The sequence below is a fragment of the Falco punctatus genome (genome assembly GCF_963210335.1).
Source record: "Falco punctatus genome assembly, chromosome: 12".
Classification (NCBI taxonomy): domain Eukaryota; kingdom Metazoa; phylum Chordata; class Aves; order Falconiformes; family Falconidae; genus Falco; species Falco punctatus.
Window position 1 is genome coordinate 31893544 of NC_137592.1, and position 20661 is coordinate 31914204.

At 37.6% G+C, this 20661-nt stretch overlaps 1 protein-coding gene and 1 long non-coding RNA gene across 11 annotated transcripts in view; both read right to left on the reverse strand.

Annotated features, from left to right (window-relative positions):
• Window positions 1–20661, reverse strand: part of NRXN1 (neurexin 1) — a 730370-nt gene that overhangs the window by 404225 nt on the left and 305484 nt on the right. For 5 of the 10 annotated variants that reach the window (XM_080407807.1, XM_080407800.1, XM_080407812.1 and 2 more), the window contains 3 exons: window positions 14425–14808; window positions 6186–6389; window positions 4001–4027 (listed from right to left, as the gene is read on the reverse strand). In XM_080407807.1, coding sequence (XP_080263933.1) covers window positions 4001–4027; window positions 6186–6389; window positions 14425–14808 — 615 coding nt within the window. The remainder of the gene's footprint in view (window positions 1–4000; window positions 4028–6185; window positions 6390–14424; window positions 14809–20661) is intronic. The other 5 variants (XM_080407815.1, XM_080407814.1, XM_080407813.1 and 2 more) reach the window with 1 other exon arrangement.
• LOC308071819 lies at window positions 1211–3994 on the reverse strand. Its single transcript, XR_013931318.1, has 2 exons — window positions 3196–3994; window positions 1211–2136 (listed from the first exon to the last, which is right to left on the reverse strand). It is a non-coding gene; the product is annotated as an uncharacterized lncRNA (long non-coding RNA).

Consider the following 20661-nt stretch of genomic DNA (forward strand, 5'->3'; position numbering starts at 1 on the left):
AGAACTGAGAGCCAGCCATTTACCAGTTAACATTATTATTGGTATAATGGATCAATTCATAAAAATCTAATGGCCCTGCTCTGCTGACTCATATAAAAAGGTAGAGAATTTATACTCTGAAATGATAGCAATGCAAAAAAATAAAACCCCCCAAAATCAACCAAAGAACAAAAAAACCCACAAAAGATAAAATAACATATAAGATTACATATGCCTGTGCAAAAAGTATACTGCACATGAAAACCAGAACCCTCTAGAGTTACAGGTACCTGAAATTTTTCGGATGCTAGTGTTTTGGAAGCATTAAAACTGGAAAAAGAAGGGAATTTAAGTCAGGATAGTAGTCCTTAACGTTACATCAATGAAAAATATGGATACAGCACACCTGAATTTGTTCACAAGTCATTCAAAAACTGTTATTGATCTGCCATGTAGATTTTATGGCATGACATTCTTTCCCTGAGAAACAGTAGGGAAAACTCCATTAAATTTAATAGGATTCACTGATATTTATAATTTATGCTTTACAGTCTGCAATTAAAAGGTAACATTTATTTTTCTCTCTGAAAGGGAGAAATGTATTTTTTTAATTATTTTTTTAGTATTTCTTTCTTAGGCAGTTTTTAAGGATTAGCTCATTAATTTTGTATATAATGTTTAAGAATTGTATAGCAATCAAGAGTTCTTTTTACATAACAACTAGTACCAAGGAATGCTGCGGTCATGTTATTTCAACAAAAATCATTCACACCAACCTTCTTTATAAATGAATTCCTCAGTCTATGAAAACTGATACTGAAACCATAGTAGCCGTTTCTGTTCATAAGTTTCTCCCTTTCTCCTGATGTCAGCCTCAACATTGACCTAAATGTACCTGCAGTTTTTAAAGGACTATTTATTTTACTGCCTGACAATACTGTTTTGTAAACTTGCAGGTCTGAAGAACACAATTGAAGTGATTGAAGGAGGTACAAAACCAACATTTCAGCAATGGCATTTTCTGACTGACATGAGATAGAATTTCTAGTGGCGTAAGGTTTTATAAAGAGATCCATCTTCTAGCCTAGCACAAAATAAAAGTAGTCTGAGTTTAGTATGCCACTGAGTCCCATAAAAAACAGCATGAAGTGAATAGTCTCCATAACATTGTTAATGTGACATAAGATCAGTAGCAATCTGACATCTGATTAACATTTTGAATTTAAAAAAAAAATAAATCTGTATTTCAAACAAGGAAGACCACAAAATGCCACCTCTTCTGCAAGATAGGACATTAGCTAAAGGTGAAGGCATGACAAAGTGCAGAACAAAGGTCTACCAAAATCTCAGCTCTGACCAGCCAACAGTTGGTCATTTGATCTGCATTGAGCAGAAGACATGTTTCAGTTCCATGCACTCAAGGGAAAACGGGAGGAGTAGGTGCAATATTTTATTTACTAGGTTTGTAATTCACTGTAGGAAACAAGGTGTTTACATTCATATTTTCGTTTTCTTCTCTCAAGCAAGTCTACTTTCTGTTTAGGTTTACTTTAAAAAAAAAAAAAAAAACAACCAAAAAACCAAACCTGTTCCCCCAATCAAACCAAATAACTTCATTCTGATCTTAATGCTGTTACTAGTCTAGCTATAAGTAGTGAAACAGTGAAATTACATCAAGATGACTAATTTCTAAGCAACAGTAATGAGAAAATCTGAAAAAATGTTCTCAATCATGAAGACCAGATTTACTTCTGTCAACATAAAATCAGGATTGAATTACATCCGGTTCTCAGTAAAACCAACAACGGAGGCACTGAACTATTACAGTGTTTAGTAAATTAAGACTCAAGTTCTGGATGCTGTTGCTTTCAAATCAATTGCTTGTCTTCCACTAAAAGCCGTTATATTGTCTAACAAGCAAGCATTTTCTAAGGGCTACTTAGTGCAATAATTCTTCATAATCTAAAAATTAATACACCAAAATTGATCATGAAATATTATTTGGTTGTTGAAAAACTACAGCGAGTGCTGATAAAAAAGCATTATAGTACTTACCGCACTGAAAGCTCACAAAACCCTGTTCAGTACACAAGCACCAAAGGGAGATGGAACTAATCATGAAAGTTCATTTCTATTAACAAAAAGGCTATAATCAAACTGTAAAGAAAAATAACTTATGAGTATTTGATACCAAGGATATTTTGTACAGAGTTTATGCTGCTTCTGTATGAGACCAAGAACTTTTTGTAAATGCTAATTCAAATCAGAACATGTATTTCTCCCGTGTACAATCCTCTAACTGGTGGCTCATTCCTTTGTACTTGTAGGTTCTCTATTGATCCAAAACTTGCTTAAAAATGGAACCCAGAAATAATTTAAATTTATTTTTATGACACCTCATTTTATCCAAAAGAGATTAAAACCAAACTATTGTATTGTGGCTTTATTACTGGTATTATTCCCCCCCGCCCCCCGCCCCATGTTAGTAATTCCCTTTTCAGAGGGATTTTCTTATTTTATTAAGGAAATTAAGAAAAAAGCAATATTGCTTTTCTTACGGAAAAAGGAATTTACCAGCAGCAGGCAAACTCATTACATTTCTGCTCAAAAAACTGCTTGTCTCATACCTAGAAATCTTTTTCTAATTGGGACTTTGTCAGGAGAACAAAATAGTCTCCTGTGAGAGCAACAAAACTGTTTCCAAGATTTTTCATGATCTTATACATTTTGGTAATGAACAAGGGACATTTTTGGGAAGTGGAAATATTTGTCTTTATAGCTGAACATTTTTTTATTATTATTTTTATTTTTTTTACTATGAGGAAGCTATCTTTATGCCTTAGTACCTGCAAGCATTTCCTTTACTGTATTGAAAAGTCTGTCTGGATTTAAGTATAATTTAGATTAAAAACTTGCCCCAAGAAAACCTTAATACAAGTGCCGCATATTTGTTTCGCAAAGTTACTCATTGCAAAATCTATTAGCAGATGACACATTATAAATAACTGCAGTTCCCTGTTTTTCTTTGTGGACTATAAAACCATTATAGGATGTTATGTTACTGTCTTTTGGGTAACTACTAACAACTACAAGTTCTGCCTACACAGTTTGTTGTTTAGCTTTGTTACTATTTGCATAAAGCCAGTCCTCTGGCCTGCAAAACCTGTTAGAAAGGGAAAGAAAAAACAACCCAAAACTCAAATCTACCATACTTACTATCAATAATTTTGTTGACACCATTCAGGAATTCCATAGACTCAAAATAAAATCACAGTCCTTTTTCTCCTTTCAGAATATAGCCTCTTAATCCAAATAATATCAGAGAAGTTAAAATTTAGTCCATTCATCTGGCAAATGTTTCCCTCTGTTTCATAAACATGCACATCACAGAGAAAAATTGTTCAATTTAAGGTTTCTTACATGATTACAGTGTAAAAAATCATCATAGAAGTACGGTCATTGTCAGACTTAATAATGTCCTTGTGATGTATTACATTTCCATAAAGAAAAGATTTAGCAAACCCAATTGTGTTATAAGCAGCCGCCAGGTCAGTTAATTGTCTAGGAGGATTAAAAAAAAATAAAATAAAATAGAAATTCTTTTACCACAGACAACTATGGTCCAACATTCTCACCACAAGTTGGAGGTAAAAGGTCAAGAAAACCAGAAGGAGGACATGGGGGACAATAGGTGACAGATTATGTTCAAAAATTCCGTGGCTACTGTAAATAAAATAGCCCCCCTAGGATAATACAGTACTACAGGTACCATTTCCTTTATGTATGCTTACAACCTGTAGAACACTTCCTTTTTCAGTATTCTAGTTAAAAGTTATGTCCGATGGGAAGGACAAAAAATACACGCTAGAGCATATGATGACTTTTTACACAGCGATAATTAATCATCACATTTCATTAATAAATTATCAAGCGCTTGCAAGCTGTCCGCAATCTTTTTCATCTAATTTGCATATTGTATAATGGTGGAATAACATTTTAAAAAGTTGGAATAGGCACTTACTGGAATTACAGTTAATCCTGATACAGTCTAGATGGGGAAGAATAGATGAAAAATGAAAATTTATCCTTCAAGGTAATAGCTGCAGACATCCAATAAAATCACAGTCCACCCTTCCGGGGACAGACACATGCAAATATGGCCACTCCATATCATCAGTCTTTACATACTGTTATAACCCAGATATACTGCGATAAATCTTTATAAATAGAAACGACAAATAGGGTAAAAATGGCCAATTTCAAACAAAGCTACATGGTGACAAATCTAAGTGGAAAAAAATAAGCAGGACTTAAACGTCAAAGATGCTTAACTGAGGCAGGCTGCAGCTTTCTCCCCATCTGTGAAAGAACAGGTAATTTCTCAGGGTGCAATTAAAAAGTGCTCCGTCACGATGGGTCATAGAGCAAGCCAGGCCACAGCCAGACACCTTGGACAGCTCGTGGATGGGATACCTCAAAGGCTGGTCTTCAAAAACAAAGCGATAATGTACAAAACTCGTTACCCAGGCCCATCAGTAAGGGTTTGTGGGTTTACGTTGGCTTCACGTAGAGGCTTGAGGAACCAACGCTCACTACTTAATATATGGAAAATAATCGCATCTTTGTAAGCGCTGAAAATAAGAGAATCATGGCTATTTTTGGATTATTTCCTGACTGATAAAAAAAGAGAAGGAAAAAAAAGAAAAAAAGAAAAGGGAAAAAAAAGAAATGGGGGGGAGGAGCGGGCAGGGAAAGAGGGATGTTGGAGGAAGAAGGTCTATTGCTAGGGTATCGATTTATTTATTTTCTTGAATGACAGAAGCAGGCAAAAACTGGCAGAGGATGGTGGTTTGTATATAGAGTGACCTGATCTATAGCAGGGTCCTCTGCTGGGCTCCCTGCACTTCTTACTGGGGTGGGATGGGGGGGACACCTATGCCATAACTACAGGGTTTGTACAGCTACTCCTGCTTTATACCTTTGAGGACCATATAGACCATCAAACCTAGATTTTGTTTCCATATAGCTGAGTTTGTCATGTGTCGTCAACCGCATCAGAAAAGTGGTTGCAAACAGCCAGGGGCCAGCAGCGGCACATCCCCTTTCACAGAAGGCGCTGGCGGGCGGGTGGGCACTGAGGGGGCCGGCGGGGGCTGCGGCACTGCTCCCGCCCCGGGCGAGCCAGCGGGGCAGCCTTGCCCTCAGCAACGCTTTTATGGAGCAGGGAGGGGGGGTTAGCTGGTGATATTCTCCCCCTCCCCATGCTGTCTGGAAATAATTTGCGATTAAAGCAATACAAGACTTCATTCCCTTTACAAACAGCGTGCCACTGCATGGGAGCGACCGCACACGAGGCAGGTGTCCCTCAGCGGACTGCTCTCGTGCAGGCCCCGACTTGGCCTCGCTCATAAGCGTGGCAGAAGCACTTCTATTTATTCACTTTTTTTTTTAACTACAGACACTCATCATCTAACATTTGGGCCATTATTTCCAGCCAAGAAACCAAATTATTATTTTTAATATTATTTTTTTTTCTGTAAAAGGGCTTGTGCCTCCTGTGTTCACGCGGCTGTTTGCCGAGGGCCGCAGTCTTTGGGCATTGAAGGGTTCGATACTACAAAAATACCACTACAGAATCGTTTAAAAAAGGAGGTGGATTTACTACAGATTTGACACCTAAAAAAAGGAGACCAAGAAATCCATCAGTGGGAATTCCTAATTACCTAATTGCAGCATTTTCAGTGTTTAAAGCTAGAGATCCTCTGACACGGCTGCATGCTGTACATTAATTGGTGGAGGTAAAACTGAACTGACCTACGCACATGTTGCTCCTGCTCGCACATTTCGTTGTGGAATTGCTGCTGTGAAGAGAGACCAATCTTCCACAACAAGGAATGATAATTTAGCTCCAAAATACCACTGATGAACTAGTCTTCTCTTTTTAGAATACACAACAGTACAAAAATATTGTGATGGAGTATGTTAAGACTATATAAAGAATATAAAAATGCAAAAGAAAAGAAAATAAATCATAATAATGAGCATGTACTTGTGTGTGTATGTACATACACAAATGTTGCATTGACATGTGTTTATATATCATTTCAGTTTACTTTTAATGTTAAAACAGGCTGTTTCATAAATGTTTGCAAGCAAAAAGAAAAATGTAAAGAAAATGCTAATTTCTTGGAGGAAGAATTTGTTACCTAGGTTGACCGTTAGTTTAACTCGTCCTGCATCCAACTCTAAACGCAGGGTATCTGCTGATTCCCTAGAAGTAGTTGCCATTAAAATGCCATAAGCTCGCTGAGACCTGAACCGCAGAGAAACGTCTTCAGCCTCTGTATGCATCACAACAGGGAGCTGTATTTTCATAAACATACTTCCGTCATAGCTTAAAATTGTTGCCTCTGAAAACATAAAGGAGAAAATCAATTATTAAGGAATTATACTGTATTTGCTGAAACTGCTCAAAGAGAAGGTGGTAAATGTATATTCACACAGGTAGATACAGAATAATTACGTATTACATATCATTGTTGTTATTAGGAAACATAAGCAACGTTGGGTTCAAGGTTTTTTTTAGATTTTGGGGTTTCTTTTTGTTGACTTTGGTTTGTTTTGTTTTGTGGGTTGGTTTGTTTTTTATTTTGTTTAGTTTTGAAGTGACATTTTTAAAAGAAACTAAATCGCTTTTTAACAAACTAGCCATTCACGCATGCATCTTCAAGCAGATGGGTAAAACCCCCTGTAAAGAAACGTGTGTGAGACCGGGCCAGTACTACTCAAAATAGGTCAAGGCCAGTAAAAGATATCCAGGTAAACCTTACAGACTATGAAATTGTCATGTCTGACTACCTTTCACCTAGATAATTGCCTTGGGATACTTTATATATAAATCTACAGATATTGCTACTGCCACATTTAAAATTATCATCAAGTTAGGAAAAAGCTGCCCAAAATGGGTAAATACACCCAGCGTGGTTTGGACGGAGCACAGATTGCTTCACAGCCACAATGACTGTGCTATGATAGAATCAAACCCGCATGTATGAACATTACGACAGCCTCAACAAGAAGATCAAGACTGGTCTTGGCATATTGAGGGTAAGATCTTAAAACCCCCGAGACAAGCAAATAGCTGTCACTCTCAGACACTGCAGGAAACCCTCCCAGTGAGTGGCTCTGGCACAGGGCCGTCACAGTCTGTTTGACCCCAGAGCAACCAGCCACAAGTCTTCTTTTCCCACCCTCCAGGCCAGTAACAGGAAAGGTAGCAGAAAGACTGCATTTCTGCCCACACGGAGGCACAGCAATCCCTAGAAAGCAAAGGACACATCTGTTTCTGAAACGTATTAGGAAGTGCTTTTTCACAGGACCATCAAGTGCTGTGGCCAGTGAACCTCCACAGCTTTTGGAAACAGGTCTTGGGCTCACTGACAGTGTCACGTGGTGGTAGAAGCAGCAGTGAACGAGCAGCATCCTTTACCCCAAGCCAACAGTCAGCAGAGAGAGCACCAGGAATTTCAGTAGGCTCCCCAGTGACGCACAAAACTAATCATACTATAGAACCAAACCCACTACCCGAATAGCAAAACATACTCTCTGAATGTGCCCCGTTTTATGCACATCTGGTTGTTTACCTACCACTAATTCATTAGAGACTTCTAACTTCTTTCATGTGTGTTCTGCACTCTTTAACCCACCCAAAAACTCTCTATCTCAGAAATTGCTGAAGGGTCAGATGATGAGGTCTGAACAGGATGCTACAAAATCTGTCTAGAAAAAGATGCAATCTTGAGGACACCTCAACTCACTGAAGAAATTGCCCAGTAACAGGCCAAATGAGCAACAAGCAGAAAGAGAAGACAGCAGAGAACATTTATGGGAAGCTTTTCTATGCTTCAACTTGCCACAGTATGATGCAGACACCTACAGCAAAGGTGTATTGTGGTCCCACATGCAATAATATTTTCAAGACCTGATGCTACTGATACTATATTTACTCAGTATCGGTATCACAACTAAACCAGCGTTAGAATATTATTTTTAAACATCAATAATTATGACCGTTTGTAAACATTTTTTCTATTGCACATCTTATAGACTGTTAAAGATAAACAAGCTCTTCAAGACTTCCAGCCTACATTGTCCATGGAAAGACAAAATGTTCCACTGTAACTCTGTGAGCATATTGGAGGCAAAAGTGATACCTTAGTATGTTCATTAATAACTCCAGACTTCCCAAATATGAATTTGAAGAAAGCAGTTTGATGCTGGGGAAAAAAGGGATTACTAATACCAGAGTGAAAGTCATTAGTTGTAACAGGTTAGCAAAAAACAGGTTTCTTGATTTCTAACCATGCAGTAAGAATGTTTTCTGCATATTCTAAACCAAAAATTTTTCTGTGAAGGAGATCAAATACTTAACTCTCACTAGCCTGTGAAAAGATTTCAGGTCAAAGGGTTGTCAGTGGGAGGTAATTTGGGTTTTTGACTCTTTGGTTTAGGTGGGTTTTTTGGTTTGGTTTGATTGTTTGGTGTGGGGTTTTTGGTGGTGTTTGTGTTTTGGGTTGGTTTGTCATTGGTTTTTTAGTTGTTATGGGTTTTCTTGGTTTTTTTGTTCTGGTTTTGTTTTGGGGTTATTTTTGGGGGGGAGGAAGGAAAGGGTGGAGGGCAGAGCCTTAAAATTCATTCCTGTATCTACCTAGCTAGTCACTGCATGAAAAGCTCCCAAGACCTTTATCAAGGTAAACACAATTTAGGTAAACACAATTTAAACATCAACTCTTTAATTAAGAAGTCCAGCATAAAAGCTGAAGTTACATGCTAATATAAGAGGAAAGAAAAAGTATTTTATATTGTCTATTAAAAAAGACACATTAATACTAATCAGGGCTTTTATAAACTGAGCAAAATCAGATTTTATGGGATAAACAGCATTCAACACTAGAGGTCTGTTGCTAATAAATTATCGTATGATAAGGTAAAAGAAAGTTGTCAGAATCAGCACTGGTACTGTTTGCCAGCTTTCCTATAATTATTCAGTCTTTTGGAGAATTAGAGAGAAAGGAGAGAAGGAACTGTCTTAATTTAATCAGAGATGACCTGCGAGTATTTAACATCCTGGTGAACAGACCTGATGTGATTAGATACTCAATCCTCCTAACACATACTGCGCCAGTTATTTTGGAAACAGATGTTCCAAGAACAGACCAAGGAGACTGAACAGAAGATCAAATGACTTTAAAAGCTCTGGGGCCATGAGAAAGCCCCCTCATGTCAACGAGCTCCTTTCAGCATGGGGAGCTCCAAGTCACAGGCTTTCTAAATACAAAGGTAGCACAGAGAAAAAACGCAAAACTGCAGGAAACAAGGATGGTTTGATCAAAGAAGATTTAGCACTGCTCTGAGAGCTGTAACTGAAGATAGGCAACACTTCATACCTGAAATAAAAACCACAACTACGTTCAGTTTACTCACTTGAAATGAGTCTGCTGGTTTTTTTGTTACAAGTTTTTGCTGTTAAAGCATTATTAAGTGATTACTACATTAAGAAGGTTCAATGATCTTTTGTCAGTATTGTGCTCCTCTCTAAGGATGGCAAGCTGGGTTTTGCCATGTGAATCATCTGTTCAACTCACCTCTCTTCCACTTGACTCAGCATTGCTCTCCGCTCAGCAAATTTCCATGTCCTGTTGGTCTCGGCTGGACAGGAGGCATCCAGCAGCATACAAATGAGACCTTTGACAGCACAAGGAGTTTCCTTTTCCCTTACTGGCGTGTGTCTTGTAATTCTTTGTGGCAATGCCTTATTACCCTATCATTATGCTTGGTAGCATACATTAACATAAGACCTCCCAGAAAACTTTGTTTTTCAGAGAGTAGGAAAAAACTGTTTTCAAGATGAAATAAGAAGGGCTTGTTTTCACTTTCCTGGAAAACTAGAGATGATTTCAGTCACTTAATGGAACTGTTCCCATCCTGCAGAATGGACTGTTAATTTGCAAGACCTGCTCAGTAAGATGGGGATTGGAACAAAGAGAGACAGTCAGGGTTACCAGTTATTCAAACCTCAAAGAAACATTTTTGGCTAAAAGTCTGTATTAATTTTTGCCCCTAACTTTTACCTTTTTTTGCTTTGGACCAATTAATTCCAAAGGGGTGTGTGTCTCATCTTTCTTTGAGATCTACGCTGCTAACTCACCTAAGTGTTGGCAGAGTATCTTTTGTCTCTTGTTCAGCTTTCTCTAATTATTAGATTAAATGCTAATAGACCATAAGTTTAGCTCAGAATGTGCTATTCATTAAAAGAATCACAGTCTCCACAGCAGGGAATAATAATTTTACAACCACTTAAGTCCTGGAAGTATAGCACCAAAAAGAAAAATAGCAGAAAACCCTTACAAAACATCACTGACGATTTTTTGTGGCAGCAAATAAGTGCATGCAATTGAGTTATTAGCGAGAAACAGTAAGATGTAATTCAGAGATTGCTAAGAATTATTGTATACCTTCTTCCTTTGATATTTTTATAAACCTGGCAATTAAACCCCCTTGCTGCTGCTTTGCTTTTTTAGCACAAGCAAAGAAAACATGCAAATGAACAAAAAACCCCAGAAAAATGCTGAAGGGTTCAGTTCCCCTCTCCATTCTTTTTTCTTCAATTTGTTTCTGATTAAAGTCTCCAGGGCTGGATACTCTATATGTACACCACCTCAGTCAGCTCTGTGCCTATCACCAAGGATGCACAGACTAGTAGCGATATGAGAGGAGATAAAGGACCTTAGTTTTCACTGGGCTGGGATTCCCTAAATTGCTGAAGAGGCTGAGGCACCTACCCTTCAGGAAACTTCCCCACATCTGTTTCTACCCTCAAAAACACTCAGCAGGTTATTTATGGGGAGAAACAGAATTTCCCAAATCGATGCTGTTCTTCAATTCACAGCTTATTTAAATTAAAATGAAGAAGTATTGATTTCAAAATTCAGCTTTCTTCCTCATAAATTATGCAGTCGAGTTTGTGTTGTTTTTAACATGATGCTCGGTAAGTTACTGCATGTATTTTAATAAATAAAAAAGCATCTAGTTTCCTCTGGACCCCTTGTGGTGCCTCTAAAGTCCTGAAGACAGAATTATTAATTCTGCCTGCTTTTTCAGTTTGAACGCGTCTGCAACAATATGCGGACTGCGTTGCAGCCCACCAGAGCCGTTTTTAACACAGGAAATCACCGTCTGTCTCTGCCGTTTCCCAAATCACACACAAACTTCGCCTCAGAAAGTGGCAGCCAATGCAGCCCAGAGCCATGCCAGGAAGCATGTGAACAATCTGGATCACCGATAATCAAGTATTTAGGTTTGCTTGCCGAGTCTGTTTTATTTACCAGCAAGCACAGCAACAACAGCCTGCCCTGAAAACACCAATACATGGGATTTTACTTCTGCAAATTGTGCGAGTATTCAAGTCTTTCAATGGCTACCGATTCCAGCTCAGACTTTTGGGTTTTGTTCTATTTACAAGCATATGCTCAGCGAAGCACTGCTTGTGTGTTTGCTATGGCAGCGTCTTCAGTCCATCCAAGTCCAGACCTGCAGGCTTGGGGAATTCAAGGAACTTTTCCATTAACCTGATGGAAACAATTCTTGACATGCGATTAGTCACTAGATAATACGTGACTAGAAGGTGAAAGGATTCCTCCTACTTGCTACATTAGTATTATTTCAGGACTGAGGTCCTAAGCCACATTGTAAAGGTGCTAGAATTTAAACACACAGGACTAATTAGTTTAAGTCAGAGATGGAATTAATATATTTTGAACATATGATTCTTCATACTGTCTTATCATCATATCACCTGTAATTTTATAATTTAAAAAAAATTAAACACTCAGAGATAAAGCAAGGAATGAAAGCTATATTTCTTTATTTAACGTATATGTGTGTATGCAGGTGTGTGCGCATGCACAATGTGGACGTTACACACACTCTCTAATTTAAATATATTTTTCTTTCAGAAATGTCACTGATTAATCTTTCTTTGCACGCCTACTTTTTCTTATCACTGATAAATTTACTCTTGTGCGTTGTTCCCAGCCATCCAGTCAAAAGCATACACCTGCAAAAGGCTTTGCTGAGAGGCAGCCGTATATTGGGATCCACAATCAAAGTAAGATAGGAAGCCAAATTATATTGCTGTGACATCTGTCTATGCATCTGCTGTAGTTTCCATAATCTACTAAAGCCAATCTACAGATTATACTGATATTTAACCTCACTGAAAATCAAGAATAACTTGCAACAGGATAAAAAGCACATGGATGTACAAAAATATTGTCTACTGAATATTAAATGAGTTGTTTTATTATTAAATATTTAAGTATACTGAAATTAACTGAGTTGTGTTCCATATTTTTTATACACTGATAAGCTGACTAAAATTATTTCAGATACCGCATTGTACACAATACGCCCACATTATATATATTAGTACTCTTATTTTAGGGAAAATAGCACAAAAAATTAACGATGGTACTGAAAAGTAGCTACATGTTTGTCTACTGAAGATACCTTAATCACTTAATGTTAAGTTAAAAATTACAGGCTTTTAATCTCCGATATTTTATTCTAATGCTTTCTTTCTTTTGTGAAAGTGTATTGTTTGTTGAAATTAACATGTTCCTATTTAATTTAAATTAGTTTGAACAGTTATAATTGTGTTGCTTCTACCACCAAATACAAAAGTTTATCAGATACTGCACATGGGTAGCAGTTATAGGAACTTTGTGTGGTAGGATGCCAACACACCGCTTTCGGAATCCCCAAAGCTACGACCTTATTAATGCAGGACCATTTGGGATATGAATATTACTGAGAGGAGATCTCCTTTCAGTTTAGTTTCCTCTGGACAGGGAAATGATCCCATACTGTCTGAACTGCTGCACGTATTTCTGTTGGACGAGAACCAGATACCATTGCAGAGAAGCCAAACAAACTACCATAGTACCACCATTCCCACTAGGGGAATAAACTGGGAAAATCAAGCTCTAGATTGAAAGACAGCTGAAAATAAAGTATAGGAAATAAAAAAGACAAAAGTTTCTTACCACCTGTCAAATCTATTCATGAGACATTGTTACGATGAAGCCTGCTTTTAAGTTTATTTGCAGATCTGCATGTGATTTTGTATCAACTAACGCACGTTTCCTAGCTCGGTTGAAAAAAATGCAAATTCTCTTTTTACTTCTGCCATCTGTAATAGCAGAATTTCGCCACAGGGTGGAACACCAGCCGTATTAACTGAAGGCATCTGTGATGCAGCGGACAGCTCGGTGATGCCCTCTGCCAGCTTCACCAGCAGCAGAACAATCTGGAGATCTCAGAATAACTGGCCTTGAGCCAATATATTCAAAAAGTAAGGCAGAAAAACCAGAAGAAACTGAAAATCTACTTGCAAATGCTAATAATAGGATGGTAGTAATCCGACATAAATGCACATCTATTTACATATAACTTAAACATTAATCAGGTTTATAATCTTTAAAGAATACATTTTTGTTTCATCTTGCTAACTAGAAAAATTAAACAAACTAGATGGAAAGAACTTACGTTCCCAGCCAATAAACTTTAAATTTAGATTTTGGCGAGAAGAGAAACTGTACTGTGTCAATTGTGAGATTAAAAAAATAAATGCCTAAAATACTAAGCTTTTTTATTGTTTTCATAAAATTTTCATTAAATTTCTTTTTTTTTTTTTTATTAGCATACTCTGTTAGCCTATATTTCTTCCTATAAACTAACCTCAGCATCTGTCTTCCTTGCCACTATCCACCTTTTCAGTTGGAGTTTGTCAACTTTAACCTTACCTTTTCTAGGCAAGAGGGATACTCAGGGAATTAAGGTACATAGAAACTGTTTCCTTGGTTACTACGATCTTTTAAAAAAGTTAATTAAGAAATATAGGTTCCTACACTGATTCTTTTGCTTCGACTCATGGCTGAAGTTCTGGCCATGGATTTAAATGATACTGTAGAGTTCAAAAGTAAATTTAATTACACAGTGCTATTGACATAAATAGGCAGAGAACAAGACCTCAGCTTGGAATTGGAATGTGACCATTTAGTAATGCAATAATAATTAAAATTACTTCCGCAAAGCTTTTCAGAACTCAGCAATGTACGATGAGACATAAAAGGAGGAATTTTCTAAGAAACATTTTAGCAGTGCTGACTATCATAGTCAACTAATAATTCTTTATGTATCTCAGAAAATCCCCTAAGATCTTTCCTCTAGAGTTATTTCTTTCAGCCTGGACCAGGGCTCCATTTGACATCAAGTGAAATCAAAGAAGCTTTTTTTCTGCCTCAAAAGAGTTAGAGTTATGTTGCCATTTTTAGTCATTGTGCAGGATTCTATAAAGTAGAAATGCAGCCATCTCATAGAACCTACCTCTTTCGCACGATCTGCCAAGGTACCCTGTACCAGAGCAATCACAAACATATCTGTTCCACCCATCCCTGCACACACCATTGTTTTTACAGGGGTTGCTAAGGCAAGGTTTTGCAGTTTCTCTTGAGCATGAGGGCTTTACTCCAGCTGTGCTTTGAATTTCAGCCATCTGTCGAATATCTTTGCTTTGACCATCAATAAATAAATCTCTAATGCAGCCGACGTATCCATAATTGAGAAGTGCTGTCCACACCTCTGTTGGGAAGACGAGGCCTGCTTTATTTTCTGGTAAGCCTCCAAGATACAAGTCATCATCCAAGTCGAGGATTTCACTTTCCCCTGGTGCAGTATATGGTGTACGTAATGTGTTCACAGATATCGTCCCTGAGAAGAAAAGGCAACAAAATGCATGATCTTGAAGACATTTAAAAGATTTTGGTAGTGCTGTTTTACTCATTAATCTACATGCCACATTAGCTCCTGGCAAATATCTGTAAATAAAACATAGGTATTCTACTTGCTCAGCTATACAATAATAGATATGCTTCTTATTTCAATTACAATGTAGTACAAATACTGTCAGGAAGTGAATAATGTAAAAACATTTATGCACAACATTGCAAGGCTACAAAATAAAAAAAGTCAAAGCCACCTTACCAATCTTGTAGGGGTATGGGGAATGCATTTCAGAGTTATTTTCACAAATATCCTGCTTGTGCAACAGAAAAGTGTCTTCACTACCCCACGCGTGCTTCAAAGCATTAAGACTGAGGTTGCATCGATAGGCTGCAACCTGGCAGGCAAATCTGTGTCTTTGGTTTGGATCCAAAGATTCAGTATTTTAAGAGACTCACCACTTTCAGTGGGCTTTGGATAAGACTTTTTTTTCTTTAAGTGCGGGAGCAAAATAGTCTCATCAGCTGCCAGACAGGCAATCATTAAGAAGATAGTGATGTGCTCCTAGAGGGAAAATCAATGCCTCTGACACTTACCTCGAAATGCGTGCGTGTTATAAAGAGAGGGAGAAAGGATGTATACAGAACCCCAGGAAATTAGAAGTATCTTTTCGATTTAAGTTTAAAAAGTAAACAAACAAAACTAAGCTTAAAATAAAGTTCTGCTTCTACAGTGTTTGAACAAAGACACTGATCAACTATAAAAATCCTCTTTGCTGTACTTTTAAAATAACGAGGTACCCAATTTTAACAATTGGAATAAGCAGAAAACCGGATTTAGTACATGGCATCACAGAGCATACTTATGTTAACCAAATTAAATTTTATTTACTAAGCAAAATAATTTTAAAAAAGAATCTTCATGTAGATCTTCATAGAAGTGACTCCTTACCATTCTATATGGGTGCAAAAGCAAGCAAAATATAAATCAACCCATTATATAGGTGACCAGATTATTAGAATGTACCAGCCACAGTATGCAACACTGTTATTCAATGGACAAAATATTAAAAGTGTATTAATGGTGAAAAGACATTGAAGAACCACATTTACCACAAAATATTTATCACACATTTATACACAAAACTAACATGATTCGCTGTTTCCACTGTCAGCATGACACAGATTCCAGAATATAACACTGATTATCAAAAATACTTCCACTGCGGTGGGAGTGGTGCATGTGAATAATAAATTCAGAACTTTTATAGCATAAGTACTAAAACACGTTTTAAGCAAACAGAGGCAGGTCAGAAAAAGATTATTCTGTTACTTGGATACATCGTAAAATTCAGGTTTCTCATTTAGCAGTGAAGAAGAGTCCTGTGGGAGCTACATGTTTTGTTTGTTCTTTTGTTGGTTCGATAGGTTAACTTCAGCAACGTGGACAGAATGAATAGCTAAACAGTTTGGACCGTTAATAAAAGCTTTTTGGGGCAGAGGTCTCTGCAGATCCAACTCCCATGTGAGACTTGAGACATAAGGATTTCAGAAGGGCTGGGTACTACTACTGCCACAAACAGTCTCTCTACTAACAGAAGAGATAAAAAAGATAAAACAAAGGCTCCCATAGCCTTTGTGCATCTTTATGAACATGTCAAAAGAATGTTTGAGGATATGGTCAGTTTTCCCTTTTTTGTATTATCAGAAGCATTTCCTGTGACAGTTGAGTCACAGAGGTATAAAGTGAACTTCCAGTCTGAACCATAAGAAATAGGCATGTTGAACCAGGATCCTTTCTCTTCCAACATCCACCCTCTTAAAATTAAGGCTATTACACTTTGATAACTCTAAATATTTGTTTTGCTGCTCAGATTCTTGAAGCAAAACTTGGCAGTCATATGGAACACTTGCTATAGATTTGATTGTAGGCATACAAGCATAAACATTATGAGGTTTGATTTTGTTAATAAGCTGTATCAAACAAGGACCCCCGTGAATGACCTGTTAAACCAACATAACTAGCTTTTCTGAGAGCATCCTAAGTATCAAGAAGGACTGCTTACAGGCAATAAATCATTTCTCCTTTAAAAAAAAATAATTAGACATGCTGTAAATTTAAGTCATACTTGTGCTCACAGTATTTCTTACTGCTATTGTTGCTTGCTCCCACCTGTTGCTGTACAGGCTAATTTAGGACCAAATGTTTTAAACGTATGTTCAGACAGCACTTGCACCCACACAAGTTAACTCAGCTGCAGCCTCCAACCTCCAACTCATGCATTTCCACAGTACTGGGTTTTGCTGGAAAAAAGACATTTGCATTTTCAAGGTATTCATGATGCTGGAAGACAAATGGGGCTCCATTTCTATGAAAAATAATAATCCACTAAGTCTTGATGGCTCTTAATGCATAGGAAGACAGGTAAATCTCAGCCAATGTAGCTGTGACATTAACATGGTGGCTCAAAAACTAAGTTTTGCAAGCATGGTAGGATGAGAAAGGTGGATGGTAAAGGGAATTGTAAGTCACCACTACGTTCTGGTAACTATGAATTATATTTGGATGATAGACTGAAGCATGAGAACTTTCTTCTGTATGTCATAAAGGATTACCCCAGAGAGCTTAAGTATTATTTTGAATAGATATCAACAACTTCTTAAAGAAATGAACCTTTTCCCTCCCCAAGAAATGACACCACGTAAAATACCCCTTGCGAGAAGCCCTCTGAAACCTCAGTGTAATCATAGGGTGTAATGACTACGGGTAGAAAAGCACAACAGGCAACTGCTCTTCTGTCCATCTTTTTCATGCTTTTGAAGACCATGGAACCCCGATTACCCAGCTGGACTATCTCCAATTTGCTGCTGGACATAGCCATGACACTTCAGCTGACCTACATAGTGTGTGAATTACCCTTAATCAAACCACTGTAAGTTACCTTTATTTAATCCTTTTTGTTGAGAGCTACACTAAGTCAAATAGCACCCGCAGAAGACTCAAAGCTTTAACAAGTCACCCAGGCTCAGCTGTTAGGTAGGAGCTTTTTTCATTATCAGAACACCATATAGCACACTGTATAGAATAAGAACTATAGCTATAATACAAATAGGCTTTAGTCTAGCTAATAGGAGAAAACTCCTGCCTGGGCACCATGAGTTTCGTGCTATCACTTATAAGTTATCATAGTTTCTGGCTGAACTGTCCAGGCAGCCACAAACCACCACTGCTGGTGGTATTCAAAGTACTATTCATGCACTCTGATAGGTAATGCAGACTTTACTCACTAACTGCTTTGCAAATGCAGGTGAAAAAAAAAATCAAGAAAAATAAGGGGGAACGGAAGAAGACTTCCAAAGTACATGAAAAATTACAGGTTCTTTTAAACATCCTAAAATAAAATCCAAAACTCGAGTTCATACAGCATGGGCCTATGGAAAATAAATAATGGGTCTACAAACACCTTTGGAGTCATGGTGCATCCAGAGCTGTGACACAGGTAGAACACACTGTTTCTAGCTGGGATTTTTGTTTTGTGGGTTTGGGTTTTTTTTGTTTGTTTTGGTTTGTGTCGCTTTTGTTTGTGTCGGTTTTTCGTTTGGTTGGGTTTTTTAAGCCAGTCATCTTTATTGAGGGAAATTTTTCAAGTTCTACTGAAACCATCCCAGGTTGGACCTCATGACAATGGCAGATGCTACCACAGAATGCAAGGGCAGTAATGCACACCCCCTTTGCCGGATTTCAATCCTACTTTCTCTGGGAATTATAGGCAGATTAAAAAGAACTGTTCTGTCAAACCACCAGTTTGCTCTAATCCATTTGGATGTTTCTACTTACGAATGTGACAAGACATCACTTTCCAGGGAGGCAGGAAGAAGGGAAGCTAATGGAGCATACAAATGTCGTATGTGGTCAGCACAGGAAAAGGTTAAAAATTTACCCTGTAAAGATAATGTAGCATCAACCCTTCTCACACCAGTATTGTCAAGTTGGATAAGAGGGAAAAGAATGGGACACATCTTGTTTTATAGAATAACCTAAACATAACAGAATATGATAGGAAACTGCAGATTCAGAAAAGCATTGGCTTCTCAGTTACATCTTTGCATGGTACCTAGCATAACAGCACCCATGACCAGATTAGTAGTTCAACTATTTCTTTGGAAAGAGCAATCCTGAGGCAGCAATGTCTGCCAGGAGACAAGCAGCTTGCTTGTAAGGTTTTTTACTACTTGTAGGAAATACTGTCCAAACTTCAACAAGAAAAAAAGAAATGGGGGAAAAGCTGTTAACATTTGGTTTGTCCAACTGAAAGAAGAAAAAGTGGATGACTGAAAGACAAGAAGATGTGGGGTGATTTATTTAGTCTGGGAATTCATGATCTAGCTTCAGGCTCTAAAACAGGTAGCATTTCTTATCTCCAGAAACTGGGTGTAAATTTAAGGATCTTATCATGACCTACAGGTCCTCCGATTCTACAGTATGTCCCAGAGCCCAATTTAAACATTCAGAAACGTCTTTATTTATTGAAGGAAGATCGAGAAAAATTAGTGAAATAATGATTTTTTGGTAAGAATTACTGACTTAAAGGATAACTGATTAGTGGGCAGTTCTTCAAAAGGAAGAGTCAACAGTAAGTGAACAATAGCATACATATGAGCAAAATGGGAATTACATAGCAGGGTACAGAGAAGCCTATCGTACCACTTTACTGAGCATTGGTAAGGTTTACCTTAAACTTGAAGAAAGATGCAGATCAGCTGAGAAGACTGCAGAAAATGGCAATTAAAAAGGTGGTCAAAGGCAAGCTACAGAACATGGCATATGAGGAGAGGAAGCAGCTGGGGTTTCCTAGTGTATGAAGAAAAGTGGAGACTGAGATAACAGCAATCAAATCACAAAAAGCGTGGGGCTATGACACTGGAAAAAATTGTTGTGCCTGCTGTGAAAACGGAAATTACAGACAAAATGGTTTGTTTAGCATGCAAAAATATTCACTTTATGAATGATTACATGGAGAGGTGGTACAGTGTCCACTGCTGGGTTAAGCCTACACACACCTGTTGAGACTGACAAGTACATTACCACTACTTTTGTTGGAGAGGTAAAATAGAGGACCTGTCAAGGTCACCCAGCTCAGTTTTTCTATGAGCTTATGAATAAATGAAAGACAGTAACAGAATCATTGGAAGAATTGTCCCTAAAACGCAAGATAAACCCATTATCTCAAATATGTAAATTAATAACATCTGTTGAAATAGGAACATGTAAATCTGGCAGTTCTTAAAAGGCTGGGACGAGGGGGAAGGAGTCTATAGAAGCGTACATGTGAAAAAGAGGAATCTGCAACAGCAATGCATGTAATGGATATCTTCAAAGAACTACTTACAGCGAGATACTGATTATAGTTATGCTCTAATTACATACTCTTGAGATAATTTCTAGTGTTTATGCTGAAACTCTAACTAGTTCAAAATTTCAGTGACTTCTTAGCCCCTACATGCGACCTACTTATGAACACATTCTGATACATTCTGGTTTACACTGCAGTGCGTAATTGGAGGTTGACAATAAGAGTAAGTTTCTTCTTCCTCTCCATCTGCCTAATGATGTTTTCCAAAGGATGAACGGCATTTTAGTCAAGGAACACTTGTAAGGTTATCCTTGAGTATGGTAAACAGTTTAACAAGTTTTTAAACAACACCCAAGTCTCAGAAAATAGTTATTAAACCTAACTCTACCGTGTTACAAGAAAAACTGTAAGCAAACACCTTTACAACTGCTTCATGGTGGTTGTTGGTTTTTTATTTTACTTAGTCTGGACTTTTTTTTTTTTTTTCC